The sequence below is a fragment of the Hevea brasiliensis genome, chromosome 13, assembly GCF_030052815.1.
Source record: "Hevea brasiliensis isolate MT/VB/25A 57/8 chromosome 13, ASM3005281v1, whole genome shotgun sequence".
Taxonomy (NCBI): domain Eukaryota; kingdom Viridiplantae; phylum Streptophyta; class Magnoliopsida; order Malpighiales; family Euphorbiaceae; genus Hevea; species Hevea brasiliensis.
The window spans coordinates 76,120,555-76,140,705 of record NC_079505.1 but is presented as its reverse complement, the minus strand read 5'-3'; the positions used below and the strand labels follow the sequence as shown (position 1 = coordinate 76,140,705).

Below are 20,151 nucleotides of genomic sequence, written 5' to 3'. Positions count from 1 at the left end.
CAATGAAAGTAACGTGCTTTTACAAGTTTGGCAAAATATACTAGAGTATGTGCATTGTTGTCTTAAAATTCTAATTCATTAGCCACTTAATCTGTTTTTTCCCTTTTAGTTATCAGCTCATGATTTGGTCTCCCAATATATTTGTTATTAATGATTTCATATCAGAATACTGTCAGACTGCTGGTGGCCATAGATTACACTGTGAGCAACAGGGTGATGGCTTTCTGAAATGATTCAATTAAATTTTTTTTCTTCTTCTTGCAGATAGTATCCCTGATCATTGAGGCCTTTGCCTGGTTTTCCATGCTTCTTATGGTTGGTTTGGAAACTAAAATTTATATCCGGCAATTTCGGTGGTATGTGCGATTTGGAGTTATATATGTGTTGGTGGGGGAAGCCGCAATGCTTAATATAATCTTTTCTATGAGTGATTACTATAGCAGGTTAGTTATTCTATCACTCTCCAAGATAATAAGTTTAATTATCCAAGTTCTTTTCTCTTTATTTTTTCCCCAAGCAGCAGTGAAACTGTGTGTTGAGAAGGACTCTCAATAAGAAAAAATTGTATTTCGGTATATATTTCTGTTGTACACTCTTCCTATTTATATACAATAGTCTTAGATACAAAAGAAGAAGTCTAAATATTCTAGGAAACTAATAATAAAAAAAAGAAAATAATTACAACTAGGAAAGAAGAAATTCAATCCCTTTAATTTAGGGATTTACAATCTGATAGGATTCCAACACTCCCTCTCAAGTTGGTTCATGTATGTTACACATGCCCAATTTGTAAACTAGAGTATGAAATATCTTGCTGTTTAAACATTTAGTAAACACATCGGCCACTTGTTCTTTGGAAGTCACATAAGAGACACTTAAAGACCCATCTACTATTTTCTCTTTTATGAAGTGTCGATCAATTTCTATATGTTTTGTCCGATCATGTTGAATTGGGTTATGAACTATACTGATAGCAGCTTTGTTGTTACAAAACAAGGATACATTTTTTGTTTCTGACAATTGAATTTCCTCCATCAATTTTCGCAACCACAATAGTTCACATATATCCTATGCCATGGCTCTATATTCAACCTCTGCACTCGATCTTGTTGTTACATTCTGTTTCTTACTTCTCTAAGTGACCAAATTGCCACCAACAAAGGTGTAATAACCTGATTTCGATCTCCTATCATCAAGAGATCTAGCCCAATCCACATGTGTAAAGGCTTTTATTTGGAGATGACCATGCCTTGAAAACAAAAGTCCCTTTCCAGGTGTAGATTTCAAATACCTCAAAATACGAAAAATAGTTTCTAAGTGAGGTTTTCGAGGATGATGCATATATTTGCTCACCAGGCTTACAGCATAGGCTATATCTATGAGAGAGATAAATCAATCTCCCAACTAACCTCTGATATCTTTCTATGTCAACTGTCTCTCCAATTCCAGCTTGCAACTTGTGATTAGCTTCAAGAGGAGATTCTGTCGGTTTACAACCCAACATGCCTATCTCATCTAAGAGGTCTAGTATGTACTTCCTTTGAGAGATAAAAATCCCTCTAACTGATCTGGCAACTTCAATTCAAAGGAAGTACCTTGATCTTCCTAATTCTTTAATCTCAAATTCTTGAGCCAAGCGCTCCTTTAGATGAGCAATCTCTTCCTTGTCATCTCTTGTCACCACTATATCATCAACATAAACAATAAGCAGTGTGATCTTACCTCCACGGTGTTTCATGAATAGGGTATGATCGGCATTGCTTTGATAGAACCCAAAGAAAATCATAGCCTTACTAAATCTGTCAAACTATGCTCTGGGTAATTGTTTCAAGCCATATAGTGCCTTTTTCAATCTACAGGCTTTTCCTGTTGTCTTTTCACCCTCAAACCCTAGAGGGATTTTCATATATACTTCTTCTTCCAAATCTCTATGCAAAAAGGTATTTTTTACATCAAACTGCTGTAGGTCCCATTCAAGGTTTGTAGCACATGACAGCAAGATCCTAATTGTATTCATTTTAGTAATAGGTGCAAAAGTCTCCTTATAATCCACCCCATATGTCTGAGTAAATCCTTTTGCCACTAACCAGGCCTTATATCTTTCAATGGAACCATCTGCTTTATGCTTTATAGTGAACACCCATTTGCATCCAACCAGTTTCTTCCCCAGAGGAAGAGGTACAAGATCTCATGTCTTATTTTTTGCCAAAGCCTTCATCTCTTCTACCATAGCTACCTTCCATTTTGGATCAAGGTACGCTTCCTTCCAATCCTGTGGGATAGAGACAGAAGAAACAGACAAGACAAAGGCTTTATAGGAAGGAGATAAAGAATCATAGAAAACAAACTTGGATATAGGATGTTTAATGCAAGTTCCTAACTCCTTTTCTGAGAGCAATCGGTATATCAAGATTATCAATAGAAATATTAGGAGTATTAGAAGAAGAAGACTCACCATATAATTCTTCCAGCTTAGAATGTTCAGGAGTTGAATCCAGAGGTTCTGACTAATCAGTCATATCATGCTCAATGGCTGTATCTGTCTTATTCCGACGAGTGTAGGTTCTTAAATTTAACGTATTCAATCTCCTGTGGCTTGAGGTTGGGTTTGAGGAAATGATGGTGATGTTTGGTCCTTATCCTCAGTATTCTTATCCTCAATGCTATGATTGGGTTCAAAAAACATCTCCCCCTGGACAGGTAAAAAGGTCACCTCTTCCTTATTATGCTCCCCCTGAAGAGGTGGCTAGAAATAAGGTTCACATTCCTTAAAAGTAACATCCATACTTACAAAGTATTTCCGAGAGGGAAGATGATAACATTTATAATCCTTTTGAGTGCTAGAATAACCCACAAACACACATTTTTGAGCCCTGGGTTCTAGTTTTCCAACATTTGATCTATGAACAAAGAAAACACATCCAAAAACCTTTGGAGGAATAGTATAGGAATTCTTACCCTTAAGAACTTTCAGAGGACTCTTAAAGTTTAGTGTGTGAAGAGGCATTCGATTTATGAGATATGTTGTAAAAAGAACAGCATCCCCCCAATATGATGTGGGAAGGTTCATTGTAAACATAAGTGATCGGGCCACTTCAACTAAGTGCCTATTTTTCCTTTCAGATACTCCATTTTGTGCACTTGTATTCACACAACTAGTTTGATGTAGGATCCCATGAGACTCTAAATCAGACTGAAAGATTTTGTTCATATACTCTGTCCCATTGTCAGTTCTTAGAATTTTGACTTGTGCATTAAATTGGGTGCAAATCATTTTATAAAATTGCTAAAAACAAGAAAAAACTTCATGTTTAGCTCTCATCAAATAAACCCAAGTCAACCTAGTGCAATAGTCAATAAAAGTGACAAACCATCTATAACTAGATAAAGAGGTTGTTTGAGCAGGACTACATACATCAGAATGGATAGTCATAAAAGGAACCAAAGCTTTATTATTTATTGAAGAATAAGAATGTCTTGTGTGTTTGGCAAGTTTACAAGCATCACAAACTAACAATTCTGATTTGCATTGTCTAAACAAAATAGGATATAACCTTTCTAAGGTTGAAAAAGAAGGATGTCCTAATCTCCTATGCCATTGAATGATCTCCTGATCAACTCTTATTGAATTTTCTACCAAAACTTTGGAGTTTGAGAAACTATTACTATCCTTTAGCAAATACAAGCTATCTTGGAACTATCACTGCCAATCATTCTCTCTGTTTTCAGTTCCTGAAACACACAATGAGTAGGAAAAAATTCAATTTTGCAATTAAGGGCTTTAGTAATGGAGCTAACAGATAAAAGGTTAATAGAAAAACTAGGCACATGCAAAACTGAGATAAGATTTATAATAGGAGTACATTCAACAGAACCTGTTCTAGAGATATTGGCTAAGAATCCATCCACTATACAGACTTTTCTTTTCCTGAACATGGGGAATAGGTTATAAATTTATTTGAAGAGCCTATCAAGTGCTTGTTTGCTCTAGAATCTATAACCCAAAGAGATTTTTCAAGATTGGCAAGAAAAGTATTACTTGATTTAACAAAGTTAGAAGAGGTAACTGTGGCAGTTTGAGATTCTAGCTGTGACAACAACCGCCTCAGGGATTGTACTTCTTCATTGGAGAGAATCCCAGTGGTGGTAGTAGGAGTATTGTTTTCAGGAAAATCCACTGTCTCAGAAATATTTGCTTGTGGTCTTGCCGAGCTTGTCCGTTTACCTCCACGCCCTTTGGATGGGTGACCATGTAGTTTCCAACAATGTTCTTTTGTGTGCCGAGATTTTCCATAGTAATCACAATGTAAATGATCCTTATCTGATGAGGGACATGTGATTGTTCTCGGGAGGACGCAGCTACTAACACTGCCTTGTCAGTAGGTAAAGAGTGGATCATGACACTCCTCCTACTTTCCTCTTGTTGTACATATGAATAAGTTTGCCTTAGGGAAGGCATGGGATTTTTACCAAGTACTTGGACCCAAATTTGATCATACTCTATATTTAACCCAGCAAGGAAGTCATAGATCCGTTCTTTTTCAATCAATTTTTGGAATTTAATTGCATACGCAGTACAGGTGGCTTGGAAGTCTTGGTAATAGTCTAGTTCCTATCACAAACCACTCAATTCAGGAAAGTATTGAGCAATGGTCATCTCACCTTGTTTCGTATTATGAACCTTGTTTCGTATCTCATAAATCTGTGCATCATTGCCCATTTGAGAATAAGCTTGGGGCAAAGCACTCCAGATGGCAGTAGCACTATTCAGAAGCAAATATCTGCGGCAATCTGTGGTTGCATTGAATTAATTAACCAGGACATTACAAGAGAGTTCTCCGATTCCCATTGGCTATGAGCAGAACTACCCGTTTTTGGTTTTGTTTTGTCTCCGGTAACATACCCTTGTAGCCCTCTAGCTTGAATAAACAATAAACAGGATCTTGACCATGCAAGATAGCTTGTATCATCAAGCTTTACGGGGCTAATCTGTAGGGAAGGATTGTCATTCATTTGGTTCATTTTTATTTCAGTCACACCCTTTTTTCCATCAACCATGTTAATCAATCAAGCCACAAAATCTAGTAGCAATAGGCAAGAAAAAAAGGCAGAGCAGGGCAACAGAGCAAGAAAAGAGTACCCAAAAAGAAAAGTGCAAACCAGGGTGTGGGAACTAGCTGAGCAGAAGCGCAACACTCTAGGGAGACCATTGGAACAGAGGCAGACAGAAAAGATTACCGGAGGAGGCTCCACGTGCTAGCACGTGACAAGTGGCCGAAAATTTGTATCAGCACGTGTGCACATGCGCGGCACCGGACGGCGGCGTTCTCTCTGGGAAAGGACCGATCGGCAGCCGTGCTTCCTTCCTGTGCAAGAAGTGTAAGTCAGCTCCTACTTGAAGCGTTGCCTAGAAGCTTGCCCAACTCTAAACCCTAACACTATCAGTAATGGAAACACGCTAAAGAAGGTTGGCAGTGCTCTGATACCATGTTAAGAAGGATTCTCAATGAGAAAAAATTGTATTTAGATATATATTTCTGTTGTACACTCTTCCTATTTATATACCATAGTCCTAGATACAAAAGAAGTCTAGATATTCTAGGAAACTAATAATAAAAAAAAGAAGATAATTACAACTAGGAAAGAAGAAATTCAATCCCTTTAATTTAGGGATTTACAATCTGATAGGATTCCAACACTGTGAAAGTTATATGGGCAATAAAATGGTATATGCTGACTCTTTATATCATAACTTTATTTTTAGAAAGCTACTGACTTTTTTTTTTTGAAAAAAGAAAGCTACTGACTTTATAATGCAGGAATATTATTTTATATTATGTAGGAAATCTTACAGATATTAGAACTATTTATTTTAGGAAAAAAATATACGAAGTAGTTTTTAGTTTTAGTAGTTTTAGTTGATTTGTGATTCCTAATTAGAGTTGGAATTAGGGTTAACTAATCCTAATGTAATTAGGGTTACAAAACTCTATAAATAGGGCTTAGAATCTCTACTTATTGACAAGTTTTATTATGATTATTGACTATTGATTTTGTTCAAATTAATTGAGAATTAGTTTCTCTCTAATTTGAGAATTTGTTCTCACCACATATCCCCTGATTAGTTCTACATCATGATATTATTGTCATTGTATCAGTTGGGAATGTGTGACATTAGTGCTAAATCTTTGTGTTGAATTTATGCTTGACCATAAAGAAAATTGGTATTCTGCGAAACTCACTGATTGGGAATTAGTGAATGGAAATTTAGAAAGTGAATTTTCAAAGAAGTATATGTGAATGAAACTTGTGAACTTGTAATGTTCATTCATGCTGCTCTGAAGACCATGAAGGAGATGCCTTTTGTCAAGCAATGTTATCTAAAGGGAATATTTTATCAAAACACAGAAACTATTTCTTGCCTTCTTGGTCTACATTTGGCAAGTTTAAATGAGGGAGTATTCTGACACAGGGGAGTGGCCTTTCTTATCTACTTTGGCATGAATCTCTTCTAGAACTTTTTGTTTCAATTATGATGACAGCGTGCTTAATAACTCTTTTAATGTTTTTTTTTTGTAGAAAGAGATGATTCTCCTTAATTTCAATTAATCTGTACATGGGTATATATATACAATTGATTCCTATAATTGTGTTCTACTAATTAGAAAGAAATCCTAAATAAAAAATCCTAAATAGGAATACAGAATACATAATGTACAGAGAAATAATATAGTGATCGACTTTCCATAACATTTTTTTTTATCCAAATCAGGTTTCTGAAATGAAGATCATGCATTAAATTAAAATCATGCGAACTTATTAAATAAATATTTGCATTTTATGTTAAAGTAGCCTTTAGAATTCAAGATCGGGAATTTCTAGATGTGAATTGTTTTATAGATAAGTTACAGCACACCTGTGCAACTAACTTTAAACATTATTAGGAAGATCTTAGTTCTTGATATATAAACCTCAAAAACATGTATCTACAATGCATGACCTTTGAGATGAAGTTGGATTAGCTCAAATGGGAAAATTGTGTTGTTATTCTAGATAAGTGTGCATTTTGCATTTGTAAAATTATATTGCTGAACTTCAAACCATTTACTATGCATTGGGTGCCAATACTAATAATTCTTTTTTTGATATGCAGATTTGTATTGTATACATACATCAGTGCTATTTTCTGCCAGGTTTGTTGGCCTGTTTTATTTTTTCCCCTGTCCTTTTAGAGGTAGATTTCTCCAGGCAATGGCAACAGCTCATAGTGAAATAATTGTAACATAGGACAAAGTGGAATTTTGTTTATAACAAGTCAATGCCCAGCTTAGAATGCCAAGTTCTGCATAGAGTGATATGAAAAATTTACCTTTAAGTTTTGTTTTGTTTTTCTGTTCTTTTTATTTATGTTTTTTTTTCCAAACCATTCCGGGCATGTCAATTATATTATGATTTATCACCATTTTTGTGTAGGTTTTGTTTGGTCTTCTTCTTCTTGTTTATATTCCCAATTTAGATCCATATCCGGGTTACACCATTCTGCAACCTGAGTCTCCTGAAAATGGTGAATATGAAGCGCTTCCTGGAGCAGAGCAAATATGTCCTGAGAGGCATGTCAACTTATTTTCCAGTAAGTAGATATTAAGTTCCCTAATGCCAAGAGTTCTTTCAAAGTGATTCTACTTCTCAATTTATTGTTTTAGAAAATAGAAAAGCTTCACACTAGCTAGAGATCTAACTTGTGATATTAATGATAACTAATTAGATAATTCACAAACTTCTAACCTGCTTACTGATTATATTGGTTCTTCACCCTTCGATAGGAATATATTTTGGATGGATAACTCCACTCATGCAGCAAGGCTACAGAAAACCTATAACTGAAAAGGATGTTTGGAAGTTAGACACATGGGATCAGGCTGAGACACTGATTAAAAAGTTTGCCCATATTTCTTCTCTTGTGTATGCTTCTGCTCAAACATGTGTCACTGTTATGGGAGTTCTATAATGATTTTAACTTTCACAGGTTCCAGAGATGTTGGGTTGAAGAATCTCGAAAGCCAAAGCCGTGGCTTTTAAGAGCATTGAACAATAGCCTTGGAAAAAGGTATTTGTTCTCCTCTCAAGTTGTTTCTTTTCTTTTTTAATTCTTATCAGATGCTAAGTAATCGAAATGAATGGCTAGAGATATGGCCTGTAATGATGTCTTTTTCTTTGTTTTCATTCATATATTTTCTGCAGGTTTTGGTTGGGAGGGTTTTTTAAGGTAATAATCTAATCCTGCTTAATTTGCCCATGGAAGTTGGTTTGGTAGAAGCAGGATGCCCTATCATGCCTCTCTTTTTTTTTTTTCGGTCCTCACAAGTTTCATTGCTGATTATTATATCTAGTTGAGCAAAATTATGGCTTGAATTTGGTGAAATTGGAAGCGCCATAATAATCAATTGTTCATTTATTTTCTGTTTTCTACCACTTTCATTTGATGCAAAATTAGGAACTCTGTACTAATGGCATCATTCACAGAATTTTAGTTCTATTTTTTGAACTTCTTGTAGATTGGAAATGATCTTTCTCAGTTTGTGGGACCTGTTTTGCTGAACCACCTCTTAAAGGTTTGTTCCTCCTGGCATAGCCTCATTAATTGAATGATATGCCTCATCTTTATTGCGTTTACTAGTTTTTTCCAAGTTTGATTTGATGTGAAATACCACTCAGATTTTATTCCTTGTGCTCTGACCAAAAGATAATAACTCTTTTGTTGCATCTTGCAGTCAATGCAAAGAGGTGATCCAGCCTGGATTGGTTATGTTTATGCTTTCTTAATTTTTCTTGGAGTGGTAAGGATCCTATTCATGTCTTGTCATCTGGAATTTTAGATTTCAGAAAATGCTGTTTTGTATTCCTTTCCCCTGCATATTGAATGTGTCTTGCTTTAAGAATAGACAAGGATTTAAATTAAATAGTTTCTATTTTCTTCTTTCAATCTTCAAAATCTTGCATATATTTGGTATATGTTCTTTTGGACTGGATCTAGTAGGCAGAATAGAGGCATCTAAATTGATTAATTACACCAGAAACAATATATGATACACTTTTGGTACTCACAAGAGGTATAATAATGTTTGCAATAACATAATTTGATTAGTTTCACCTGAAAGAGTACATGATTTGGAATTTAGTTAATTTTATCTACATTTAAGGTTCTCCAAGAACTCTTCTAGGGACTCAAAGAAATATGCCCTTGTAAAGATTTAAATACTCGACTTGACTCGACTCAACTAAGCCTTTATCCCAAAAATTTATTGGGGTCGGCTGTGTGGATTCTCTTTTTTCACTCTAAACGATTTTGGGTTAAATCCTCGGAAATGTGTAATGCTTCTAGGTCATGTTGTACTACTCTCCTGCAAGTCAATTTAGGTCTATCCCTTTTTCTCTTTCTATCCTCTAACCCAATGTACTCTACTTGTCTAATTGGAGCCTCCGTATGTCTACGTTTCACATAACCAAACCACCTCAATCTCTCTTCTCTCAACTTATCTTCAATTGGCACCACTCCTACCTTTTCTCTAATACTGCAAGTCAATGACCAGTCGTATGGCTGTACAGTAAAATTTTCCTTTCAACTTATTGGGAATCTTGCAATCACATAAAACTCCCGTGGCACGTCTCCACTTCAACTATCTGGCTTTAATCCTATGACTAACATCCTCCTCACATCCCCCATCTACTTAAAGGATTGAGCTGAGATATTTAAAGTGATTACTTTGGGGCAATACCACTCTATCCAAACTAACTCTTTCCCTATCACCAGTTCAGCCTTCACTAAACTTGCACTGCATATATTCTATCTTCGTTCTACTTAACTTAAAGCCCTTTGACTCTAGTGTACTTCTCCAAAGTTTCAGCTTTCTATTGACTCCTTCTCACGTCTCATCTATCAGAACTATATCATCCGCAAACATCATGCACCAAGGGATACTCTCTTGTATGTGTTTCGTCAATTCATCTAGCACTAATATAAAAAGGTAAGGGCTCACAGCTGAACTTTAGTGTAATCCAACTGAGATAGGAAAATCTCTTGTGTCCCCTCCCACTGTGCGCACAATAGTACTTGCTCTTTCATATATATCTTTCAACACTTATATGTACCTAATAGATACCCTTTTTTGTTCTAACACTCTCCAAAAGATATCTCCTGATACACTCTCATAAGCCTTTTCCAAATCGATAAAAATCATATGTAGATCTTTCTTCACATCTCTATATTTCTCCATCAAGCTTCTAATGAGAAAGATCGCTTCCATAGTTAAACGACCGGGTATGAAGCCAAATTGATTGGGAGACATAGAAGTGTCATGACGTAGTCGATGTTCCACAACTCTCTCCTACAACTTCATAGTATGGCTCATGAATTTAATTCCCCTATAGTTTGAGTAACTCTGTATGTCTCCCTTATTTTTAAAAATAGGTACTAAAATACTCTTTCTCCATTCATCAGGCATTTTCTTTGAGTTTAGAATCTTATTAAACAATTTAGTTAACCATGTCACTCCCACATCTCCTAAATACTTCCACACTTCAATTGGTATTCCATCAAGTCCACAGGCTTTAGCCACTTTCATTCTCTTAAGTGTTTCCTTTACTTCTAAAGATCTAATCCTTCTAGTGCAATTCACATTCTTTTCTATTGTTCTGTAGTCTATATTCACGCTATTACCACTTTGACTATTATTAAAGAGATCATCAAAATAATTTCTCCATCTCTCTTAATGTCCTCATCTTTCACCAGCACTTTTCCTTCTTTATCTTTAATGCACCTAACTTAATTGAGATCTTGACATTTCTTTTCTCTCCTCCTTGCTAATCTATAAATATCTTTCTTCCCTTCTTTAATTCCAAGTTTCTCATATAACTTTTCAAAAGCCTGCGCTCTTGCTTGACTAACCGCCTTTTTTGCCTCTTTCTTTGCTATCTTGTATTGTTCATAAGCCTCATTATGCCTTTTGTACTTCCTCATTCCACCACCATCTCTCTTTTGAGGGTGGTCCATGTCCTCTAGACTCTCCAAGTACTTTTCTAGCTACTTGTCTAATCTTTGATGCCATCTCCTTGTAAAGATTTAAATGCTAAAAGAAAAATGGCGTGGATTTAATTTGCTGTGTATTTGAAATTGTAAAAAATAACATCAAACAATTCTTTAGGTTCCTAAGCCAATCTTTTTTGTATGCTGTTCTTTTATGTGGTGACCTTCCTCCTTTTATTCCCATATATTTCTTTTTGCTTAGTTAATTTTTTTCATACTATGGCATATTTATATCTGTTCTGGCCCTCCACATGCCAGCATTGATTTATATTATATTTTTCTTTGCCCATGTCATGGATGGCTTTTGAAATCTTTTCATTGACTAGTTAATTTTCCTTGACTCAGTCAATAGGTGTGCTATGCGAATCTCAGTACTTTCAGAATGTTATGCGCGTTGGCTTTCGGCTGAGGTCAACTTTGGTAAGATCATTATTCTTTGTTAGCAATTATTGACATATATGGGGCTGCTTTTGATCTATCTCATTCAGCTTCATTTGCCTTCTGAGATTGGCCAGATGTCTGATTTAGATTCTAGTTTGGGGTAATGAAAGAGTGAGGTATTTTAAATGAGAGGTGTTCTTCATAGCAGATTGCTTTTTAATTGCAGGTGGCTGCCATATTTCATAAATCCTTGAGACTAACTCATGAAAGCCGCAAGAATTTCCCATCTGGGAAGATAACAAATATGATCACTACAGATGCCAATGCACTTCAGGTATGCTCTTTGTGAATGGCCACTAATGGAAATAGCATCAATTCATGCAACAAGTAGAATAAATTGCATTCAAAATAAGTGTTGAAGGGAGACATGACAGCCAGAGTCATCACTTATAAATGTGAAAGATAAAATCAATTAAGCTAAACTAAATGAAAATTAGGGGAAACACACACACACACTATATATGTATATATATATGGCACTGTTACCATAAGTAAATATATAAAAGAATCAGATGCAACTCCTCCACTTGTCATTTTATCCTCATCTAAAAGTGGTCAACCAGTGAACAAAATTTAGCATTTTTTGTCCTTTCTATTTGGCTACTGTAATTTTTTTTCATATTTTTCAGCAAATATGCCAACAACTACATGGATTATGGTCGGCCCCATTTCGCATCACCATGTCTATGGTTCTCCTCTACCAGCAACTAGGTGTTGCTTCACTTCTTGGATCACTAATCCTTGTTCTCATGGTCCCCGTACAGGTTTGAAGCATTTCGCCCTCTGTTAGTAAACATTTATAATGTTTCAATTTCTTATTGTCTTATATTTTGTTGATTATTCAATATTCTTCTGTTCATTTATATGCATATTTTGTGATTCTTTCTTACCCATTGAGTTGAAAGTTTTTCTTTTAATCCTTTAACCTCTCCGTCTCTATGGGGTGTTGATTTGGATCAGTGGCTGTGGAAAAAAAGAATTTATCATTGTAATCATAATTTGGTCCCGAAAGATAGATGTTTACTCCACCGCCTATTACGTGCTGAGAATGGCAGCTTTTGAATCCATCCATTTGCATATAGAAAATGGGAAAAGTTGTCTTCATGATGAAAAGAAATAATCAAATGGCTATAATGTGAAGTTCATAGCATTTTTTGTAATCTATAAGATCATCATAATACTGATTAATCAACAAATAGTAGTTTATCTTTTTGGATATTTCAAATGTGTTGCTAATATACATACTTCTGTAAATTGGCTGTCCCTTTGGCCTAGTTTTCAAACTACCTGCCTGGTTGCATGCTTGGAAAGCAATTGCAAGTAGAGAATTTTGAGATGTCTCCATTAGTCAACTTCCTAGTTTGAGATGCCTCAAACTACCTAATCATATTCTTTCTTTCTTAACTGACCTTCCTTACTTGTGTCTTGTAGAAATTCTCTAATTTCTTTTTGATGTTTTGTGATAACAGACAATTGTGATAAGCAAAATGAGAAAACTAACTAAAGAAGGACTGCAGAGAACTGACAAGAGAGTCAGCCTCATGAATGAAATCTTAGCTGCCATGGACACCGTGAAGTATGTATGAATTTGAATAGAAGCACCCTTAAATTCCACATTGTTTAACATATTCACAATTTAACGGTGATTATCCTGACACTATTGAAAATTGTTTCAGATGTTATGCATGGGAGAAGAGCTTCCAGTCCAAAGTTCAAAGCATACGCAATGATGAGCTGTCATGGTTCCGCAATGCGCAATTACTATCTGCTGTATGGTGGAAAACATAATATTTGAATTGTGGTTGCTCATATCTATTTGAAGGATGCCAAAAGCATTATGATTATATCAGCAGTTATTTAAAATTATATTCACAGTTGTCAAAAAATACTACTGTGATTGAGTGGAGTCACATAGCTAATAGAGTTGACTGATTGCACTTTTTCATGTATTAGTGTTGTATGGAAGCTGCGTGGTCCAACTACCAAAAATGCTTCAAATCTGTTGTGCTTACTTATGGTAAAAATTTGTATTGCATGATTCCATTTCCAAATTCCAACTGAAGAGGGGGTGGGTGGAAATAGAAGACCACCTATAGAGGCATGTATGCCTAACATTGTTTAGTCAACCATTTTGTACAGAATGCTAACTTACTAATTGAATAGACAGCCAGGTTTCACCAAATTTACAATATCTAACAACATCATATATCAGTTAAAGGATCTATTTGGATTAATGACTCAATGGTCCTGCATTATACATGATGTATACACTGCTAACAGATGTATGTCAAATTATCATACGGCTGACATTCAATCTGTAGAAATCTTTCATATCAATTGACTAATTAATTGCTTTTGATTGCAGCTTAACAGTTTCATACTGAACAGCATCCCAGTTGTTGTGACATTGGTTTCATTTGGGACATTCACGTTGCTTGGTGGAGATTTGACACCTGCAAGGGCTTTCACATCACTCTCTTTATTTCAAGTACTACGATTTCCGCTCAACATGCTTCCCAACTTGCTAAGTCAGGTTTTTTCATGTTCTCTTATTCACTATTTATGCTTGGTTATCATTGCGGATGCTATATCAAATTATCAATGCCTTGAAGTGATTGGATTGAGAATAAAAATGCACATGAGCATAGCTGCTCTTAATCAAAATAGAAAAATCAAGTTGTCTTCCATTGGGGCCATTATTTGTATCTCAAGGTGCAAAACTAAGAAATTCAAAACTCTAGATATCTGTGATATTTGGAGAAACATCATATACAAAAGGTTTTTATGATTCGTACTAACACTCTTTTACTTGCTAAAAAGTTTTCCATATCTTTTATATTATACTGAAGTGAAGATGGCAAGAGGCAAATAATTATTGTTTTGTGCACGAGCACATGCATAATTTTATTGTATAATTGTATTCTGAGAGAAATATATTTACACAAATTTTTTTCCCAGAATCTGTTCCCTTCTTACATGCTTAAAACAATATTTGTGTTCCTTGCATCTCGAGCTTTCCTTGTATGGATAGTTGTACACAAGGTTACTCAAAATGGTTTGTCAGTACATAAACATCTAATAATAAAATCGTTGATAGGTTGTAAATGCAAATATATCATTACAACGCCTGGAGGAACTATTTTTAGCTGAGGAGAGAATTCTAGCACCAAATCCACCTCTTGAGCCAGGACTTCCAGCCATCTCAATCAAGGATGGATACTTTTCATGGGATTCAAAGGTTAACTTCTAAAGCTTCTCTCTCTGTATTTGTTTTTCTGATGAATTATGTAGGTATATTTCCAGTTATTAAGTTTATTTCTTCTCTCAATGAAAAGACATTGCTATTATTTGGCCCTTATAATGTTACTATTACTTAATGGATTGATGCCAATGTTGATGAGCATTTAAAGTTGCAATATGAATCATTCCTCCAAATGAGAAACCAAAACATGACACTAGTTGTCACATGCTTAAGATGTTTGAGGGTTCAGCAGCTTCAGCCTCAGGGAATATGAAGTGTCATGCACCTCAATTTTTTTTATTTGATAGGACTTAGAGCTGCCAAAACAATTGCCTGGGAGATAGGATAGCATTAAAAAATTTGTCCAAAAATCTGGGTACAATGGTTTATGCTCTTTGTAGAGTGACTATAATACTGAGTAACAAATTGATATTTAAGGTGCCTTGCATAAACATTGTTTTACAGAAGTTTGATTAGGTCTGATGCACATTATGATGTCCAAAAATATGTATTTTTCAATATGGGATAGAAATCTCAATACTCATGCTTTTTCAGGCTGAGAAGCCTACGTTGTCAAATATCAATCTGGATGTACCAGTTGGGAGCTTAGTTGCAATTGTTGGTGGGACCGGAGAAGGAAAGACGTCACTCATATCAGCAATGCTTGGGGAGCTGCCTTCTGTGGCAAATACCAGTGTCGTTATTAGAGGAACTGTTGCCTATGTTCCTCAAGTTTCATGGATCTTCAATGCAACTGTGAGTTGCAGCCCACTTTTTTGTTTCAATTTTGATCTCTTTTCTAATCATATATTGCTCTGCATTTTGGTTGCTATTCTAGTGATTCTCAATTTTAAGTGTGTGTGCGTGTCTAGTTCTGATCCAGAAAATTCATTCTCGCAGGTGCGTGACAACATATTATTTGGCTCTGAGTATCAATCCACAAGATATTGGCAAGCTATTGATGTAACAGCATTACATCATGATCTCGACTTACTTCCTGTTAAGTGGATTCGTGAATCTGTGTTATTGTCATTGCTTTTATTAAATTTGGGATATCTCCTTGATTATCACCTCTTAATTACTTTGCAGGGCCGTGACCTCACAGAGATAGGTGAAAGAGGTGTCAACATTAGTGGTGGGCAAAAGCAAAGAGTTTCTATGGCTAGGGCTGTCTACTCCAATTCAGATGTGTACATATTCGATGACCCTTTAAGTGCTCTAGATGCTTATGTTGGTCGGCAGGTATTAGTTCACTCTAAACTGTGTAAGCTTATCTCAGGTATACCTTGATAAGCAATGTTGTTAGTTGTTACTGCTACATTCTGTGGTAACCTTCACATGGTTCAGTATTATGAGCATAATGATTCAATATGATGATTCTGTTATCTTTTAAGCTTACACAATATAAGCTTAAAAGAGATTTCCTTTGATTACTCTAATAATTCTTTGAGGTCATCACTGGTTCAATATCTTGAAGCTTTATAAGTAAAATATTATGAAAGCTTTGCACTGGTCTAATCTCAAGTTTTTTTCAGGTTTTCAACAGCTGTATCAAGGAAGCATTGCGAGGAAAAACTAGAGTTCTTGTTACAAACCAGCTACATTTTCTTCCACAGGTGGATAGGATTATTCTGGTTAGTGAGGGTACAATTAAAGAGGAAGGAACCTTTGAGGAACTCTCTAAGGGTGGCAAGCTGTTCCAGAAACTGATGGAAAATGCTGGAAAAATGGAAGAAATGGAAGAACAAAGAGAAGGAAAAGAGGACAGCAAAAATCTTGACCAGAAAAATGCAAAACCAGCGACTGATGAGCTGAATGAGTTTTCACAAAATGTAGGATACGCAAAGAAAGGGAAAGGAAGGAAGTCTGTGCTTGTCAAGCAAGAAGAAAGGGAAACCGGCATCGTAAGTTGGAAGGTTTTGATGAGGTAATATAGGACATTATTTTCAGGCTCTTGCTTTATAAAGTAATTCTACACGTTTTACAATTCCTTTTTGTGTGTGTGTGTTGGGGGAGAAGGGTTTTTTTTTTTTTTTTTTTTTGGGGGTGTGGTGCCAGGGAGGGGGAATTTAGAGAAAGAGCTTTACTATTGAATGTGTGACCTCCATCCAGAAGTACCTCTAGGTGCACCAAGGCAACCACAATTGTTTCTATAGTTCCTCATGACACCATAGAATAAAGACCTCTTGTCAAACTCATCTTACAAATGTTTGTATATGGTGCTCATAGCACCATATTGAGCGTATTTCTTAACACCAAAACTTTGTCTCCATTTGGTTAAAAGCATGGGTTTCTGTATTTAACAGTCTTGTAGAAAGAGATGATTCTCCTTGATCTCAATTAATCTGTACATGGGTATATATATACAATTGATTCCTATAATTGTGTTCTACTAATTAGGAAGAAATCCTAAATAAAAAATCCTAAATAGGAATACAGAATACAAAATATACAGAGAAATAATATAGTGATTGACTTTTCATAACATAGTGATTGACTTTCCATAACACTCCCCCTCAAGTTAGAGCATAGATGTTAATCATGCCTAACTTGTTACAAATGTAGTCAATCCTAGCTCCATTCAGAGCTTTTGTGAAAATATCTCCTAATCGCTCTCGCTTTGATGTGTCTGTTGAGATGATCTGTTGAATCTTTTCACGAATAAAGTGACAATCAATCTCAATATGTTTGGTCGCTCATGAAACACCGGATTAGAAGCAATATGAAGAGCGACTTGATTATCACACCACAATTTGAGGTCTTAAAACTGTCTCATCTAGTAATTGAAGTATCCATATTACCTCACATCTGATTATGCCATGGCTCAGATTCGGATTCAGCACTAGATCGAGAAACTACACTCTGCTTCTTGCTTCTCCAAGACACCAAATTTCCTCCAATAAAACGCAATATCCAAGAGTTGACCTCCACAACCTTAGATCCAGCCAGTCGGCATCGAAAAACATTCAACATTCAAATGCCCATGATTACCATATAGCAAACCTCTTCTGGGCGCCCTTGGATAACACAAGATTTGTTCCAAGGCTTCCCAATGAGCAACAGTTGGGAAGACATAAACCGACTTACCACACTAACGGCATAAGCAATGTCGGGATGAGTGACGTAAGGTAGTTCAATTTTCCTACCAATCTCCCGTATCTCTCTAGATCTTCAAACAACTCACTATCCCTGTAAAGTTGGAGTCATTGGTGCGCTACAAGGCTTAGCACCTAATTTTCTGTCTCTGTCAATAGATCGAGGACATATTTTCTTTGAGACAAGAAAATACTCTTCTTACTTCTCATAACCCGATACCCAAGAAATACTTTAACAATCCCAAGTCTTTGGTCAGTTTGGAAGAAGGTTTTAAGAGATGAAATACTGCAGAGTCACTCCCGGTGATGACAATGTCATCCACATAGACTACCAAGAGAATTAGACCATTGCCTATAAAATCTTACCGAGTGATCACACTTACTCTTTTGCATACCAAATTCTGTCTTGCTTCACCGAATCTCCCAAACCATGCCCTAGGACTTTGTTTCAAGCCATAAAGAGACTTCCGAAGCCTACAAACTTTACTCAACTCCCCCTGAGCAACAAATCCAGATGGTTGCTCCATATACACCTCCTCCTGAAGATCACCATGAAGGAAAGCATTCTTGATATCCAATTGATGCAGGGACCAATCATATGTAGCTGCTAAAGAGATAAATAAGCGAATAGAAGTAAGTTTAGCTACAGGAGAAAAAGTATCAGAGTAATCAACCCCATATGTCTGAGCATATCCTTTTGCTACAAGGCGTGTTTTTAACCTAGCCACAGAACCATCAGGATTTACCTTTACTGTAAATACCCATTTGCAACCAATAGCTTTCTTAAAGGCAATAGTTCCCATGTACCATTAGCATCTAAAGCCTCCATTTCCTCTTTCATAGCATCACGATGAGATGTTAGGGATAGGAACAGAGTCTAAAGAAGTAACAAAACATCGAGAACAAGAAGACAATTGATTATAAGAAACAAAAGAAGATATAGGGTAAGTACATGAACGTTTACCTTTACGAAGAGCAATGGGTAAGTCTAGATCAAAATCATGGTCAGTATGAGGTACAAGATCTCCCAACAAAGTAGCTGGTGGAGGATCTGAGTCAGGAATCTCCAATCTCCTGGAATAAACATGAACAACGGGAGGTCGAGTAGGTCTAGAGACAGAAGGAACAGGCTGTGGGAGAGGACTAGACTTTGGTTGGACAGTATATATTAAAAGATCATCCTCCTCCCCCTGACTCTCATACACAGATGATGGAGGAAAAAATGGAGTGGACTCAAAAAATGTGACATCTGCAGAAACAAGATAACGATTAAGAGTAGGAGAGAAACAACGGTACCCTTTTTGGAGCCGGGAGTACCCAAGGAAGACACATTTGAGAGATTTTGGATCCAATTTAGTAACCTGTGGACGAACATCACACACAAAACAGGTACAACAAAAAATACGGGGTTCAATAGGGAACAAAGATTTTGTAGGAAACAAAGTAGTAAAAGGAATATCCCCATTAAGAACAGAAGACGGCATACGATTAATCAAAAAACATGCCGTAGAAACTGCATCCGCCCAAAAGTGTTTAGGTACTTTCATCTGAAAAAGAAGAGCACGAGTTACCTCAAGAAGATGACGATTTTTTCTTTCGGCCACGCCATTTTGGGATGGGGTATCCACACAGGAAGACTGATGAAGAATGCCATTTTGTGTCATATAAGGCTGAAATTGTGCTGAAAAGTATTCTTTGGCATTGTCACTTCTTAATATGCGCACAGAAATATTAAATTGAGTTTTGATTTCATTACAAAAGGCACAAAAGATAGAAAATAACTCAGAATGATTCTTCATTAAATATAACCAGGTAACACGAGAGTAATCATCAACAAAAGTAACAAAATAACGAAATCCAGTTTTAGATGTAATAGAACAAGGACCCCAAACATCAGAATGAACTAACTCAAAAGGGGATGAAGCCCGTTTATTGACTCTAGACACAGAAGGCAAACGATGATGTTTTGCAAACTGACACGACTCACATTCTAGTAAATTGAGGACACTTCTTTATGGTAGACAAAGAAGGATGAACCAATCTACAATGACCTTCAAGAGGTGTTAAGGTACTGGAGCAAACAAGCGACCGCGATACATGATTTTCCAGAATGTAGAGACCGTCTGACTCGCGTCCTCTACCAATAATCTGCTTCGTTGTAAAATCCTGAAACAAACACTGATCAGGAAAAAAGAAAACAGAACAATTTAAGGTACGAGTAAGTTTACTAACAGAAAGTAGATTAAAAGAGAATTTTGGTAGACACAAAACAGAAGACAAAGAAATTGACG

The 20,151-nt window shown here is 36.1% G+C and overlaps 1 protein-coding gene across 3 annotated transcripts in view; it reads left to right on the top strand.

The window, feature by feature from the left end:
• The window catches only part of LOC110637905 (ABC transporter C family member 12), a 29,619-nt gene that overhangs the window by 1,510 nt on the left and 7,958 nt on the right, over positions 1 to 20,151 (top strand). For all 3 annotated transcript variants that reach the window (XM_021788299.2, XM_021788291.2, XM_058132229.1), the window contains 19 exons: positions 265 to 443; positions 7,154 to 7,193; positions 7,474 to 7,630; positions 7,824 to 7,938; positions 8,027 to 8,107; positions 8,242 to 8,266; positions 8,556 to 8,612; positions 8,772 to 8,837; positions 11,429 to 11,503; positions 11,691 to 11,798; positions 12,154 to 12,288; positions 12,994 to 13,100; positions 13,201 to 13,294; positions 13,890 to 14,057; positions 14,622 to 14,762; positions 15,321 to 15,521; positions 15,666 to 15,764; positions 15,855 to 16,007; positions 16,301 to 16,692. In XM_021788299.2, the coding sequence (XP_021643991.2) occupies positions 265 to 443; positions 7,154 to 7,193; positions 7,474 to 7,630; positions 7,824 to 7,938; positions 8,027 to 8,107; positions 8,242 to 8,266; positions 8,556 to 8,612; positions 8,772 to 8,837; positions 11,429 to 11,503; positions 11,691 to 11,798; positions 12,154 to 12,288; positions 12,994 to 13,100; positions 13,201 to 13,294; positions 13,890 to 14,057; positions 14,622 to 14,762; positions 15,321 to 15,521; positions 15,666 to 15,764; positions 15,855 to 16,007; positions 16,301 to 16,692 (2,393 nt within the window). The remainder of the gene's footprint in view (positions 1 to 264; positions 444 to 7,153; positions 7,194 to 7,473; positions 7,631 to 7,823; positions 7,939 to 8,026; positions 8,108 to 8,241; positions 8,267 to 8,555; positions 8,613 to 8,771; positions 8,838 to 11,428; positions 11,504 to 11,690; positions 11,799 to 12,153; positions 12,289 to 12,993; positions 13,101 to 13,200; positions 13,295 to 13,889; positions 14,058 to 14,621; positions 14,763 to 15,320; positions 15,522 to 15,665; positions 15,765 to 15,854; positions 16,008 to 16,300; positions 16,693 to 20,151) is intronic.